This window comes from Hylaeus anthracinus, unplaced genomic scaffold, assembly GCF_026225885.1.
Source record: "Hylaeus anthracinus isolate JK02 unplaced genomic scaffold, UHH_iyHylAnth1.0_haploid 11994, whole genome shotgun sequence".
NCBI classification, from domain to species: Eukaryota; Metazoa; Arthropoda; class Insecta; order Hymenoptera; family Colletidae; genus Hylaeus; species Hylaeus anthracinus.
In genome coordinates, this window is record NW_026534341.1 from 1,381,242 (window position 1) to 1,395,791 (window position 14,550).

Genomic DNA, 14,550 nt, shown 5'->3' on the forward strand with positions numbered 1-14,550 from the left:
TCTTTATTCGATAATTTATCGTCTGTTTCGACTCGTAACCTTTTTCCGATAAAAAACCGATACGAGCGCCTTTTTTCACGGTCTCTTTGGGATCGAAGCTTCGTCATCCGTCGATGGAATTTTGGCGCGACAAAACGATACGAATCACGCGGCAAACCTAGACCGTTGCTAGCGATTTCGAAAACGTAACGGGAGATCGAGTAGATCCGGTTTAACGAGCTTCAAATTATAAGTATAGGTAACGTATGTAGGTCCTCCGACTCGCTCGTGTTCCTATAGCTATACTCGGCGAATCGAGAATCTCACGGACCAGTTCCTTGCGTAATCGTAGCACAGCGAATAAGAAGCGCAGTTACGAAGTCTCGTATCTATCGTACGACTCGTTACGTCTGCGTGTAAAAGGCAGACGACAAACACCAAACAACGCGCGTCAAGTAAATGCAGAAGAAGCGGGTGAAAAGGGCATCTGCCAGTCACAACATCGAACGGTCTCGATGAAATCGGATCACAGGCGTCGAAGCGCATCGAGATGCGACGCACGCGACGAGACGAGACGAGACAAGACGAGACAAGACGAGACGAGAAGAAACGAGACGAGACCGGACGCGATTAAACGAGCGGTCGCTTAAGGTGAGCCACCGGACTAAAGCCGCGTTCTCGCTTCCATTTACCGCGGTTAAAAAAAAGAGAGACAACGACACTTTTCGTCCGGGAACGACTCGAGTCCCGAAACATTGGTTTCCGGCGGATCTCGAGGGTGGTTACGAGATGCGCGTTCGTCCTTTTGTCCTTCCTTCCAGGTTCTCGCGTTTCGTTCGATTCGCGGAAGACGACGCGAGTAGAGGAAAAATCTGTTGGCGAGAAACGAACGAAAGTGGAATCCTCGCGACGAACGAGAATGTCACGGACAAGTACGTCGGCGTGTTACGTCCGCACAGGGAACGACGGAGCGGAAAAAAGGGGGAAAACGGAATCGCGGATGTCTGGGAAGAAAGAGGCAAGGGGAGGTAGAACGGTTCGTCGACGTAAGCGATGCTCGGCAAACGAGAGGATTACCCAGCGTGTCCTAAGTTTGGTGGCGAACGAGGGTCATCGCCGCTGCGACGAGGTTATCGATGAATCGGGGAAAGGTGGGGAGATTTTTGTACTCTGTCGTCGTGTTCGAGAGAACTCGGTAAGTCGAGGAAAACGCGAACGAAGAAACGGAGAAACGATCGGACGAGAATCTCGAGCTCGGAATCATCGGGACAGTATATCGGCTGACCGCTGCATCGCCGATACCAAGGACGGTGAAAAAGAGGATGGAGAAAATGTTGGCGCGAGCGATTCGAAACGGTTTCGACGGAGCGAAGAGGAGACGGGTTCGGTGGTCGTACGGGCTGGTCGCGTTAACGAGCATCGTGGTATTCGCGGTGTTTTGGTTCACCAACGTCTTTCGAAACACGATTCTATCGAATCTCGAGCTTCGGAACGGCACCACGTCCTTCTTGCTATGGCAACGACCCCCCGTTGGACTCACTTTCAACGTGTACGTGTTCAATTACACGAACCTGCGGGAGTTCGAAAGAGGGAACGCGTCCAAGCTGCGAGTGCAAGAAGTCGGACCGTTTACCTATCGGGAGAATCTGAACCGAGTGAACGTGGAGTTGCACGAAAACGGAACGGTAACGTATCAAGAGAAAAGAAGCTACCGATGGGTGTCTGGCGAGTCGGAGAACGAAACGGTGATCGTGCCCAACGTGCTGTTGATGTCGACGCTTGCCTATTCCCGAAATTTGCCGTTACCGATGCAGCTCTTGTTGACGATGATTCTATCGAGCGTCAGCACGAAACCGTTCCTCGAACTGACGGTAGGGGAGTACCTCTGGGGCTACGAGGACAAGCTTTTCCAAATGGCCAAGCCTTTCGCCTCCCTTAAGCATGATCTGCCCTTCGACGAGTTTGGTATTCTCGCGTTTGTAGGTTGCCCTTTGCTTGTAGTCGGCGAAATCGAAACGTATCGAGTCGAATGCTCGTCATCAATCGGTCTCCACGTGGATTTCAGAGAAACGCCGTGAACGAGGATCGCATCACGATTCACACGGGCGTCGGGGATCTCGGAAAGATCGGACTGATCGAACGGTTGAACGGAGAGAAGGTACGGAAAATTTGGGGGAACGAATCGTGCGACAGAGTGTACGGCACCGACGGCAGCATGTTTCCACCCCAGTGGATCGAACGGCCGGAATCCGACGTCTACATCTACGCGAAAGACGTCTGCAGGGCAATACCGCTTCGTTACGAAGGCCGTCACATCTCCAGCGGTATTCCGAGCTTGAGGTGAGCGCGCGTTAATTTCACGCTTATGCTATAGCATGTATTTGGTCTACCAGAAAGTTCTGTCCATTTGATAGTAAAATAAAATTTGTAGCATTATTTATGAAATGTTGCCGGCGCGATTGCAATTTGTATACCGTTTTTAATGGACAGAACTTACCGGTGGATCTAATACGAGTACATTTTCCGACCTATCCGAAACCGAGACGGAAGCAAGGTTGTCGTTCAGTAACGCTTTTCACCAGTTCGATCGTTTTAGGTACAAAGTACCGAGCGACGTTTTCACGTCGACACGCGACGAAAACTCGTGTTTTTGCCCGAAGGAGTCGGACGATTCGACCACGGGAAAATGTCCTCCGCTCGGAACGTTCAACGTTTCCGCTTGCAATTTCGGCGCTCCGTTTATCCTCTCGTTCCCTCACTTTCACTCGGGCGACAAGTCGCTGTTCGAGAGAATCGACGGGCTGACACCACGAGAAGAACACCGCGAGAGCTTCATCGACGTTCACCCGGTACGTATCTCGATGCGTTCTCTTGTGCTCGCGACGCCAAGCGTACCGGCAATTTACGCTGCTGTCCGTTTCAGATACTGGCCGTCACGATCGCCACCAGAATGAAGTTTCAGGTGAATCTCGAAGTGCGGAAAGCGACCGGCGTGCCCTTCGCAGGGAATCTCAAGGACGGCTCGATTCTGCCTTTGGTCTGGATAGATTCCGGAATAGAGGAGCTACCCGAAGCGATGCAGGAGGTTTTCTATCGCGGCCATTACGTCGTAAGCGGCATCGAAGCTGGATTACAATGGTGCAGTCTCGTTTGCGCGATCCTGTCTTGCGCGGCTTTCTTTGCCACGTTCAAGAAGAACGAGGAAACCAACGCGGGCCTCGATCCTGAATCGACGAAGCCGTGCGAGACCTCTCCAACGAAACTCGCTCCAACGGGAGACATTCGCGACCCGGTTTTCCATTTAACGGTTGTATCCGCGTAAATGTTTCGGTTAGCGTGCCGATCGAATAGGACAATGGCTGTTTCAATGGCGCGAGCGCGTGTCATAACAAGGAATTTACCGCGAAATTCACTGGACACCGATCCGATGCTACGATATCGCGTTACTTGTCGGAGCAACAAAGGTTCGCTGTTCGCGATCGATCACACTCGGTCCTTGGTGGCTCGTTTCGAATACGTATAGACGCGATAACGTTCGACACGCGTACGCGCTCGATTTATCGAGGAACGATCTCGACGTCTCCGATCGTACGTGAATGCGAACGTAAACGTGAATGTAAACGCGTGCGCAAACTTTATGCTGACGAATGTATTTTCCATCGACACCGATAACCTGTTCCGACAACATTTTCCAAGATGTGAGATAACAGACTCGTTTCTTTTTTTCCGTTATCGCGCATCGAATTCGCGCGGGGTATCGTTCGAACGGCCAGACAACTCGTCTCAACTCGTCTCGTCTCTACTCGGACCAGAAACGAGGTCTCCGCACCGTCGACAACAACATTGAGCAAATACCTGTTCGACGCTTTTATTAGTTTCCATAAAATTGTTTGAAATCGTCCGATTTCGAAACTATTTGGCTATTTCATCAACTTCTCGTGCTCCATCGTAGAAAATTGTATTCGTCTAAAAACCTAACTGTAATCTATTTGTAGTAACGCTTTGTTATAACGAGATACATATACACAAACGGGTAATGAATAACAATAAGATCTCTGGCGACGTCGACATCGTCCAAGTTGGAAAATAACGACGACAACGACTCGGCTCGCATCGGGTCTCGTGCACAGGATCGATTATGTACATGTATATGTATATGTATATGTATATGTTTATGTATATCTATATGTATACGTATGCGCGTGGGTGTGCGTGTGCGTGTATGCTTTGTCTTCGTCTTTCTGTATGTATGCGTGTATACATTTATATAAATATGCGCGTATATACATATGTAGATATGCGCGCATTGGACGGAACAATTTTGTCGACTGTTGGCGAACGAGTAACGTGCGTTACTCTTCGGTACCACGCACCTATCGGCGGAACCCGATCGTCTCTAACCCTATACCGGATTTCGAATTTGTTACAGCCTCTCCGCAAACGTCTACCCTATTACCTCTTTCCAATTATATCCCATCTCCAACGTATAGGTAGATTTATAAAAATATATTGAACGCGATCGTACGCTCGAACAATGGAAATATACCGAGACCGGAGAAACACGGCTGGTGGTCGGTCGAACACGGTCGAATTAACGTTACGCGACGTGCAACACCAGTTCTCGCCTAGTCTCCTTCCTTTCCATCGCTTACGTTTACCGATTCCCCTTTTATCGCAAACTCGCGTCGATTCTCGTCGTGACCGCGGATCCAAACGAACCAGCGATGCACGAGATTCGCGTTTCTTACAATACCTTTCGAGATCAACGCGCACTAATCGATTCGCGCTCGCGATCGGGAGCGACGCCGACGCTTTTGCTCGAAAGCTCCCTACTTTGAACTCGAGGAATTCTGAAACGCCGGATTCAGTTGCCCGGTTTTCCCAGAGCTGGCATTCGACGGTAACGGATTGCTCAGATGGAGTTTCTCCTGGCGTTTCGCGGCGCGCGCCAAGCACACGAGCGCCCCGATCAGAACGATCGCGCCGATCGCTGCCAGAGTTCCGGACACCGCCGCGCGAGCTATCGGTGGAACGTCCACAGCCATCTTCATTAGGCTTCGCATCTCGTCGGGAAGCTCGTCGATGCCCTGAAAACGTTGGAAGAAGACGCGTCACGATCGCGTAATCGTGAACGAATAAAAGAATGAAAAACCACGCGCGATACTCACGTCCTCGAACCATAATATGGGAAAAACGATATCCGGGAACGAGGCGACCTGCTTGATGTCCCTTACCTGGCTGACCGCCAGATTTATTTGAATCCTCGCTTTAGCCCTCAACGCCGTGCCCATCATCGGCTGAACGTCGATGAAAAACTGATGCTTCTCCTCGATCGGTGGGGATACTCCGATTACTGCCTCCCGCAACGAAGGATCCGCTGTAAAGATGTTCCAAATGAAACGACTCTCCGTTTAGGTTTAAGTCAAGCATTACGCGCACACGGTATGGGAACCGCACACGGAGTGTTCGGATTTAAAGCGATACCGTGCGGAAAATTCTTCGCTAAATCGTTTCGTAATTCGACGGACGGAACCGGTTCCTAGCCGTAACCTTTGAACCTCGGGGAAAACCAGCGAAATAATATTCCGTTTTTCCGAGATAAACGATTGCACGTTCCAAGTATTTATAGCTGGAATAAGTAAACCAACTACGTAACCAGTGTAGCGAGTTACGGCGAAAGCTTTTCAGCCTAACACTAACCTAACGCAAACTGTTAAATATGTATATCGTACGTATATGCATATGTATACATATGTATATGAAACAAGTTGGAGAAACGAATAGGAAAAAGTGGTGGAAAGGCGGCAAAGGTAATCACCGAATATCTTACCGAGGTAAAAATGCGGAAAGCTGAGCAAGACCGGTGACTCGTATTGACAGAGAGAAACGTTGAAGGTTCCTTCGGGAGCACACGGCGGCCCCGAAGGGCAGAAGCATCGTTGCGATTCCACTCTGCTGGAGGAGCCGAAAGCGTCCTTGGAAGGCACGAATCTGAACCCTGGAACTCCGCCTGCGGTGGTGACCTCCTCCTAAAACGAAACTCTTTCGTTCGAACACCGTCGGAAACGTACGTTGACAAAAAACCGTTTAAGGTACCTTAAAGACCAAAGGCAACGCTCTGCAGAGGTCCTTGTCGAAGATTTTAAGGACCGTTTGCCGAGTGATGCGAGGAGGAAAGATGCTGCCGTCGCTTCCAGCGATGCTGTCGCATTCCGGAGTAGTCCAGTGGCCGAGGCTGTCCTTCCCGTTCCATTTGTCGAGGATACCAAACTTGGAAATGTCCCTCTGACCGGTGAAGATGGTGAACCGATCGGGCATCGTCGAATTTTTCCCATACATCAAACCGAATTGGTCGTAAGGGAGCTTCTGCTCTTTCGGTACGACGTCCTTGGCCAACTTGAGCAACGGATCCTCGTACCCCCAGAGCAACTGACCGATCGACACCTCGACGAACGGCTTTATCCTGAGAATGTCCATTATCGAAGCCATCGCCAGTCGGAGAAAACGCGCCGCGTGCTTCGATTGACTGGTCGCTGATAGCATCGGCACGTTCGGCACTACGACCAAATCTTCCTCTGAGCCGATCGACTTTTCCTGCAAACGTCTTCCGATTAATTACGCTTACGATGACCGGACAATACCGCCAACTCTGCGTATCGCGGTATCGTATAGCTGCTCGTCGATGCGTACCAGAAACCACGAATCGTTGGCGTCGGCGCTCGCTCGACCCACATTGTTCCTCGTAACAATACTGGGAACGAGGTGTCGCGCGTCTCTCGGAGAACCGTGTCGCGTTGGCCAAACGTACAGCTTTGCTTTTAATTCACGGAAGCGCGTTGCTCCGCTATTACGATCTTACTCAACTCGCGTATCGTTACCTACCACCGCGAGATCGTTGCGTCATACCGCGCGCGAAACGAGTTACTCTCCACGCTTCGAAGTGGACTCGCTCCGTGTCGCGAGTCTCTTTGGTATATTTCGAGTTTCGAGCAAAACGTTTCCGAATCGCGTTCTAGCGCGTAACGTGCGAGGCGTATCGCGCTGTGATCGCGAACCATTTTCCATTTTCCTTTTGTTCTATCTTTCATTTCACGTGTATACCTGTTCCGCGATGGCTTCGTTTCGTTTAACGAGTAACGAAAACTAAACGCGGCTCGGATGTAACGCGGGAACGTGAACTAACGAAGGATACTAGAAAGCATGGGAAAAATGAAAACGTAGCCCCGCGACCGAGAAAGTTCGAACTCGCGATTCATCGGCTACTACAAAGAACGGCAAAGAAACCGAAACGCTTACCGGCGAAAAGACGTACTGTTTCTTCACTTTGTACGACACCGTGTCGTTTTCGTTGAATTTCACGTCGACCTTTTCCCACTGTTGCACGTAGACGTAAGGACCGAGCTCCTTCAGTACCGGTTTCTCGCCGTCGTTCAAAAATTCATCGGCGTTCGTTACGTTGTATATGTAGATGTTCAATTGAGGCGAGAGGGGAGGTTCTCTCCACCATTCGAAAGTGCGACCGCCCTCTCGGAGCGCTATTTCCCTGTTCATCAGCACCTCGACGAGTTTCGGAAACATCGCTGCTAAAATTGCGGCAACGATGATCATCAGCGCTCCCACTGCCACCGCCGCCCCTGCAATCAAATCGAAACGATGGATCGTTGTCTTTGTGCCACGCCGGGCGTCGACGATGTTCGCGACGATTCTCGGTTGGAGCTGAATTCTCCAAAGATCCGTCGGAGCGTGTCGTGATATCGATACAGCGCGACGCGACGCGGCGTGACGACGACGCCGAGCGAAAACACGAGCACGCGACGAAGGAAAGAAAGTTGGCATCGCGATTACGATTCGGCGAACCGTTGCTTTCTATCGCGTCCCGTTTCTCCGCCATCGGAGTCGTCCTTACGTTTCGTGGACTCTTTCCTTCCCATTTCAAACAGACTTTTCCAACAGTCCCGAGCAACGGGATCGCGTTGCGCAACGATTAGTCGACCGATTAAACCCCTCGAGGATGCATCATTTAGCGCATCGAGCCGCTCGAAATTCAATTTTCCTGCTCCGCGACGCGTACTCCGACTCGCCGAATCGTTTCTTACCAGCCATCGCGAAACATCGAGTCTCGGATCCCGATTCGTGTTTCGGCAGACTTCCGAACGCACCTGAAGAGCGTCGATATCGATGCCTCGAAATATCCGTCGGTCGTTCGTTCGTCGTTCCATCTCGTCCGATGATTGCAATTCGAACGAGAACGATTCGCGCGGTTAATTTGTCATCGTCGCGCGTCGCGCGTCGCGTCGATCACGTAGTTTAAGTTTAAGACACGTACGCGTCACCATCGAGTAGCCGGCCTTCGAAACGAGCGGTCCTACTTTTTCGAGTCTCACGGACGCTCGGAATCGTCGTGTAACAACCTTTGACCATGATTCGTCGGAATCGAGCGATCCGTTCCGATCCGAGACCTCTAAGTTTCTATTACCTCGGATTTCGTTTTTCCTAACTTTGCACGCGGGCCCGCAGAAAAGTCAGCGACGCTGACGTTGGCGTTGGCGCTGCGACCGGGGCGTGACGGTCGACTATCGAGAATGCAAAGCACGATTTATCCAGCCGTGGACGTCACGCGCTCGACCTTACAAAATCCTTCGAGCCGGTAGCGCGACCTCGAGGCTACCAACTTTCCACGAGCGAGGCGCACGGCCAAACGGATTCATCTCTCGGAATTTGTCTCCCGATGCGAAATCGACGTCTTCGAAATCGTCGTTCAACGGAACGATACGATAGAGACGTTTCGAAACCTCGCAAATGCAAACATCGCGCAGGCTAATGCGTGGTCAGCCGATGGAGAAATTCGAACGATTCGGACCAACAGCGATTTTCCGCGTGGCGTAACGTATTTTCCTCGTTGGCTTGCTCAGCTGAAATCGGTTCTCCTTCCCCTCCCCCCCCTCCCCCTCCTTCCCGCCTCATCCACCGTTCGTTCAACACCTCTTTCACCGATCCGCCGTTACTCGTCGTCTGTCCGTGTCCATCCATTGCCATCGTACGAACGAATAATAACCGAACACGAGGACAAAAATATAGAAACGTCCGTGAATATCTCGTAATAGAAGCCGGTAGTTGAACACGCTAGAGTAGACAATCGTACCGCTCCTTGGAATTACGCGCACCGTCTACGAATAAAACGATCGCGTTCCCTTACTTCGTTTTCTCTTTTTACTACGCTCTTTTGCTCTGCAAGATGCCAAGTAAAACGTTCGAACGCTCCTCTATACAGTAAACTCCCCATACATGCACGAATATCTCTACCTGGATGCGCTGAAACCATCCCGTACCACTGGGGGGTGTACCCCTTGGGGAGTCCAGAAGTTCGATCGCCGAGCAGTGTTTACATGATCGTATATTCTCCGATGTTTTTACCGGCGAGTTTCGAACCGTAGAGAAGAACAGCGAATAAAGAAGAGGACGCATTACATTGTCTCACCGACATACCATGGTGTTTTCACTGCGTTCTCATCCTTTATTCGCTGTCCTTCTTTACGCTCGGAGCTTGCAGCAAACGTCAGAAAACGTACGAAGTCTACCATATACGCACCAGTTCAGTCCCGACTTTGTGCATGTACGGAGACTTTGGTTTCTCTCTATCCTTCATTCGCTGTCCTTGTCTACGTTCGGAGCTAGTGAGCAAACATCAGAGAATGTACAAAGTCTACGATAAACGCACTAGTTCAGTCCCGAGTTTCTACATGTACGGAGACTTTACTGTACCCGTTTCGTTTCTTTCTTTTCGTTTACTCCCAATCTCGTCCGCACGGTAACGTTGAATTCGTAAACGATCAACAGGTGCGCGATACGCGAGAATTGATCGCGGACGCAGATGGACACGTTGGCGGTACGCGGCTGCGGTAGCCGATTCGTATCGCGTTCGGCGAGGAATCGGAAGGAACTAGACCAGTCTCTGCAGACTGGCACGTTTACTTCGAATGGTTGTATCTTCAAAATCTCTGGCCTGAGCTACCGGAGCGGTGCTCGCGCGTTGCAAATACGTGCAACTTCGATCGGAGCGTTGTTGCGTAAGAATCGCGGTTTTCCCGATAACTCGTCGTCGCTCCAAAGAAGCAAACACCGAAAATAAAAATGTACATGTCGAATCGAGTAACCTCCACCTTTTCGAAGTCGATTAGAAATGGAAGAAAGGTTTCGTCCAAGGATCGAGAACTCGTAAGCGAGTTTTCCGCGGAAAGCCAACGTACTTTCGAAGCGTTCCCGTTCTCACAGTCGTAGCCGCGGCAACGAGCTGTTGCTGTTGTTGCTGGCGCTGGTGCTCCCTCTTTCTCTCCGTCTACAAAGTCGGATCGCGTAACCGAGTTCGATCGTATCGCCCGGCCGTTTCGACGACGCGAAAGATCTTTCGCGCGAATCTCGCGGGATCGGCACGCGTATTTGCGTGGTACGCTTCCCAGCGAGGGGAACGAGCGACGACTTTCGAACGCGAGACTCGAGAAGAGGAACCCGACCGACCGTTCCTTAGGCCGCTCGGCTCGGCTCTGTTCTCGTTCGAAATAACGTCACGGCTATCGTTGTTTTACTTTTACTCTGTAGCGCGATAAGATCGTCCATCGCGAGCATCTCGCCGCTCCGATTATCTTCGCGACGAAGCTTACAACCCGTCTACGAAAGAAAGTAGCGATGGGTGAAAGCGCAATGATCGCGAACCTACGAGTAACGCTCGCGGTAGCGCTAAAGCGTCCGAGAAAATTGTGTCTGCGCACGAAATCTCGCCAGGAATGGAATTTTGTATGGCGCATTCCGCCGGAGCGGTTCACCTTCGGCGCAACGCGGACAGTAAATTATACGATCGACCGGGCTGACCAGACCCAGACCGTTCTTCGACTCGTTTCGAGCACTCTCCTCGACGCGTCGCGCTCGACTCGAATAGTTGTCGTTTATTAGTCGACGACACGCGACCGTCGACGTCGAGTAAATTTGGTCGTGATCCGCTGGAGCCGATGGGGACACCGCGTACGCCGCGCCGCCGCTGCAAACGGAGACTCGAGCTGGATTCGTATCGTTCCGCGTTTCCTCGACGCGTACGCGAGCCGAAATATCGAAAAGTCGAGTCTCGTTGTCATCGTTAGCCAGCTAAACGCGCACGATCACCGTCGTCGATATTCGCTCGAAAGGAATGCAATGTTCGCTCGATAATCCAGACCGTACCGCGGTATGCCGCGCGTGGAACTTGAAACGAGCCTCGTTAGAGCGAAAACCTGCCGCGGCGGTTTGCCGCGTTGCCACGTAGACCTACTCTCTTTCTCTTGCCTTATTTTTCATTCCTTTACTTTTCTTCCCTCATCTTTATTCGCCCAGCAATATTATTCCTCTGTCTCTATCGCTACCTCGCCTCTCTCGATCCATGATCCATATAACATATCCCCCCCCCTCTCTCTCTCTCTCTCTCTCTCTCTCTCTCTCTCTCTCTCTCTCTCTCTCTGCGATCTATGAAACAGAAAATTAACCACGGCTAAACTTCCGAAATGCCCTCCACCTATCTACACTTTCGAGGATCACGCATTTACAGATTCGCTCCAACTTCGAAAGGCCGAACCTACATACCTACCTACGCGTACTTGTCGGCAATTACTCGCTATTATATAAGGCTACGCTTCCTGCTCTTACTCGGAAAGTGCTCGCGTCTAGCAAACGAAACAACCTCGACGTCTGATCGCCGATTCGAATCTGGATTTTTCCAAGCGAACTTATGACTCGACCTTCCTCGGAAAATCTGATTCGATTCGGAAAACTCGTCGTTGTCGTTGTCATCGTCGCTCTCGTTCTCGATTCCCGAGGAAACGCGACGCGATACATCGCGATCGGGACTCGCTGTAACTTTCCAGTTGGCCGACGCGAAAGAGTATGGGAAAATTGCGCAACGGATCGAACGACGCGAAAAATATCTCGATAATAACCCCCTAAATGGCAGGTGTCTTCCCGCTCGATCGTTTCTCGTAATGGTATCAAAGTTCAATTTCCGTAGCGACAATAATATCTAGGGGCTATGTAATTACTCGCGCGCGCTGTATCAATCTCATGGGAACACCGCGTCACATCGTTGCGACACACGCATCCGCGGGCATTTCCATACTTCTTTTTTTTCTTCTAACTATTCAAATTAATTTTTTTGCTAGCGCATCCTATGTCCGCGACGGTATCGCACGGTATTCGATAAATCAAGAACGATTACGCGACGAAGGATGATGGTCGATGGGTGCGCGTCGCTTTTCGCGCGCATCAGGATTCGAACAACGCACCGCGAATAGCTATACGCGCGGGAATAAAACGTGCTGGTTTTTCGGTTGGCAATCGGATACTTAAAGTGAAAGTAACGAGTAACGAGACGTAATCTTTTCGTCGGGAGCGTTAGCTCGAACTCGTACCGCGATGCAACGACACGCAAAAAGTCGTTCGACAACGGAGCCGAAAAACGAGATAGCCGACTTACTCGTTACTCGTTACTCGTTATGTAGCGGCGCGAGACGGTGATTCATCGAGCGAGCATACGAGATGACACGTTCATCGAATCGAATCGAATTAACAGCGTACAACGGTTGTGGCGCCGGTAACGGCGTTAACGATCTCGTTAACGTGCCTTTCGACGGAACGACGTTGCCCGATCGGGCCAACAAACTATCGTCTACGTATCTACCTACGTGTCTAAGAACGATATTTCTCGTGCTATTTACTCACACCATCGCCTCAGGAAACCGCCTTGTAGTTTGGCGCAAATCCCACGATGTACTCTCATCTCGATCGATCACCTCTTGTACGCGTCGTGCAACTCTTTTCGCTACCGTTCCTTTCTTCCTTGCAGCAGCAGCCGAGACGAGATGCACGCAAACGAACAAGCGCGCGCTTTCTTCCTTCCTTCGAAACAGCCGCACACTCACGCTGCTCTCTTTCTCTGATTTTATTCTACGCGTTACCACTTTTTACAATCTTTTTTCTTTAGGTTCTTCGTAATCGTTCTTCTCCTCCTCCTCCTCCTCCTCCTCGTCGTCGTTGTCGTCTTCGTGTTCGCGTTGATCCTCGTAATCGTGTCGATCGTCGTTATCGACGAGCAACTCGTAGTCGTCGAGCGCGGAAGAACGAAACGGCGACAGGGGCGGTGGTACGAGGAACGACGAGAAGGAGAAAGTCTATTCTCCTTTCCAAGCGACAAGTGTGCCACTGGCAAAACCTCGACAACGGAGGAACGATACACGTTCGTTGCACGGTACGCGATCTACGCAGCCCGAGCACCAGGCTAACGCGGCCAAACGGTTTACCTTTCTCGACGGGATTAACTTTTCGAACCGTTGCGTTGTTCCCCGCCGCGTATACGCGTACGCGTTCAAACGGTAACTGCTTCGACTCGACTCGACTCGATCCTTTTTGTTAACGATTTTTTGTCATTCGATGGACGCGATGAAACCGATCGAACCAACGAATCGCGAAGCGTCGTCGCGATTCACGTTTGATTTGCAGCGAACGAACGCGATGGGCAGCTGGATACGGATACGGCCAATCGTAAGCGAGATGTAAAAGGTACGCGAGCGAAAGCTGATTGCGAAGGAGACGAGTACGCGACCGAAAGGAAGGATCGGATCGGATCGGATCGGAACGTAGCAGGCCGAAGCGAAACGTTCGCGTCCAAGTTGGCTGAAACACTGCGTGAGACGAACGCTGCTCTGTTCCCAGTTCCCGCACCACTGCTGTCGCTGTGCATCCTGAACGCCGAGCATGCGGTTCAGGTGAACGATTTATTATTACCCCCACTCGTTCTCTTCAACTCGTCCGCTTCGAGCCGTTCCCTCGTTTCTCCGTTCCATCGCTCCTCCTCCGATTCGTAATATTCCTCCGCTTCCTCCCACCTTCGCGTCCTCCCGTCCTTCTGACACTGCTCATTGCTCGACCGATCGCCCTGAAAAACCGGCAGCCTGCCGTTTTTCTTACTTTTTATCACCTCGGTTAGTCTCGTTCTTTCTTTTCTTTCTTCACTTTTTCACGCGATCCTCCGCAGATACTACGTTTCCTGTTTTCAACGCTTCGAATTCCTAATTTTCTTTCCTCCGATTCCGACTACTTTCTGCCTCTGTCTCGACAAAGTACGTCGCGCATCTGTCTCTCGGATCGAAAAGTCGTAGGAATTGGAGCGATTTCGATAGGGGTGAAACAATACGAAGCAAAACGAAACGAAACGAAATAACGCGACGCGTCTCGTTCGTTGGCGCGAACAAGCATGCAATCAACGTCGAGTAATTGTATAACGAATGCGATGCCCTTGTTCGAAACATGACAGGATTACGGATAACGAGAGAACCTTGACCTCTTAATTGGAAGCTAATCCCTGTAATTTCATGACACGGAAACACATATCCAGACAATTTCAACAGACTAGACTAGATCGCGGTAATATCACATTATTCGGAACATTCGTGATTGTTCAATTATGCAACGAGGATCGTTTAATCCCGTTGACTCCAGGAAGGGCATCATTATCGCTACGAACGCTCTGGTTACCGGTAGCGGAATACGCGAGAA

At 50.9% G+C, this 14,550-nt stretch overlaps 2 protein-coding genes across 2 annotated transcripts; one reads left to right on the forward strand and one right to left on the reverse strand.

The window, feature by feature from the left end:
• Window positions 1–43: 43 nt before the first annotated feature.
• Window positions 44–4,503, forward strand: LOC128889023 (scavenger receptor class B member 1-like). Its single transcript, XM_054146312.1, has 4 exons — window positions 44–1,958; window positions 2,045–2,319; window positions 2,576–2,828; window positions 2,903–4,503. Exons 1-4 carry the CDS (start codon window positions 1,302–1,304, stop codon window positions 3,299–3,301), a joined length of 1,584 nt encoding a protein of 527 aa, XP_054002287.1. The 5' UTR covers window positions 44–1,301; the 3' UTR covers window positions 3,302–4,503.
• LOC128889025 (scavenger receptor class B member 1) lies at window positions 3,835–13,740 on the reverse strand. Its single transcript, XM_054146315.1, has 6 exons — window positions 12,718–13,740; window positions 7,276–7,613; window positions 6,076–6,573; window positions 5,810–6,008; window positions 5,148–5,356; window positions 3,835–5,066 (listed from the first exon to the last, which is right to left on the reverse strand). The coding sequence occupies exons 1-6, from the start codon at window positions 12,773–12,775 to the stop codon at window positions 4,809–4,811; spliced, it is 1,560 nt and encodes a 519-aa protein (XP_054002290.1). The 5' UTR covers window positions 12,776–13,740; the 3' UTR covers window positions 3,835–4,808.
• Window positions 13,741–14,550: the final 810 nt, after the last annotated feature.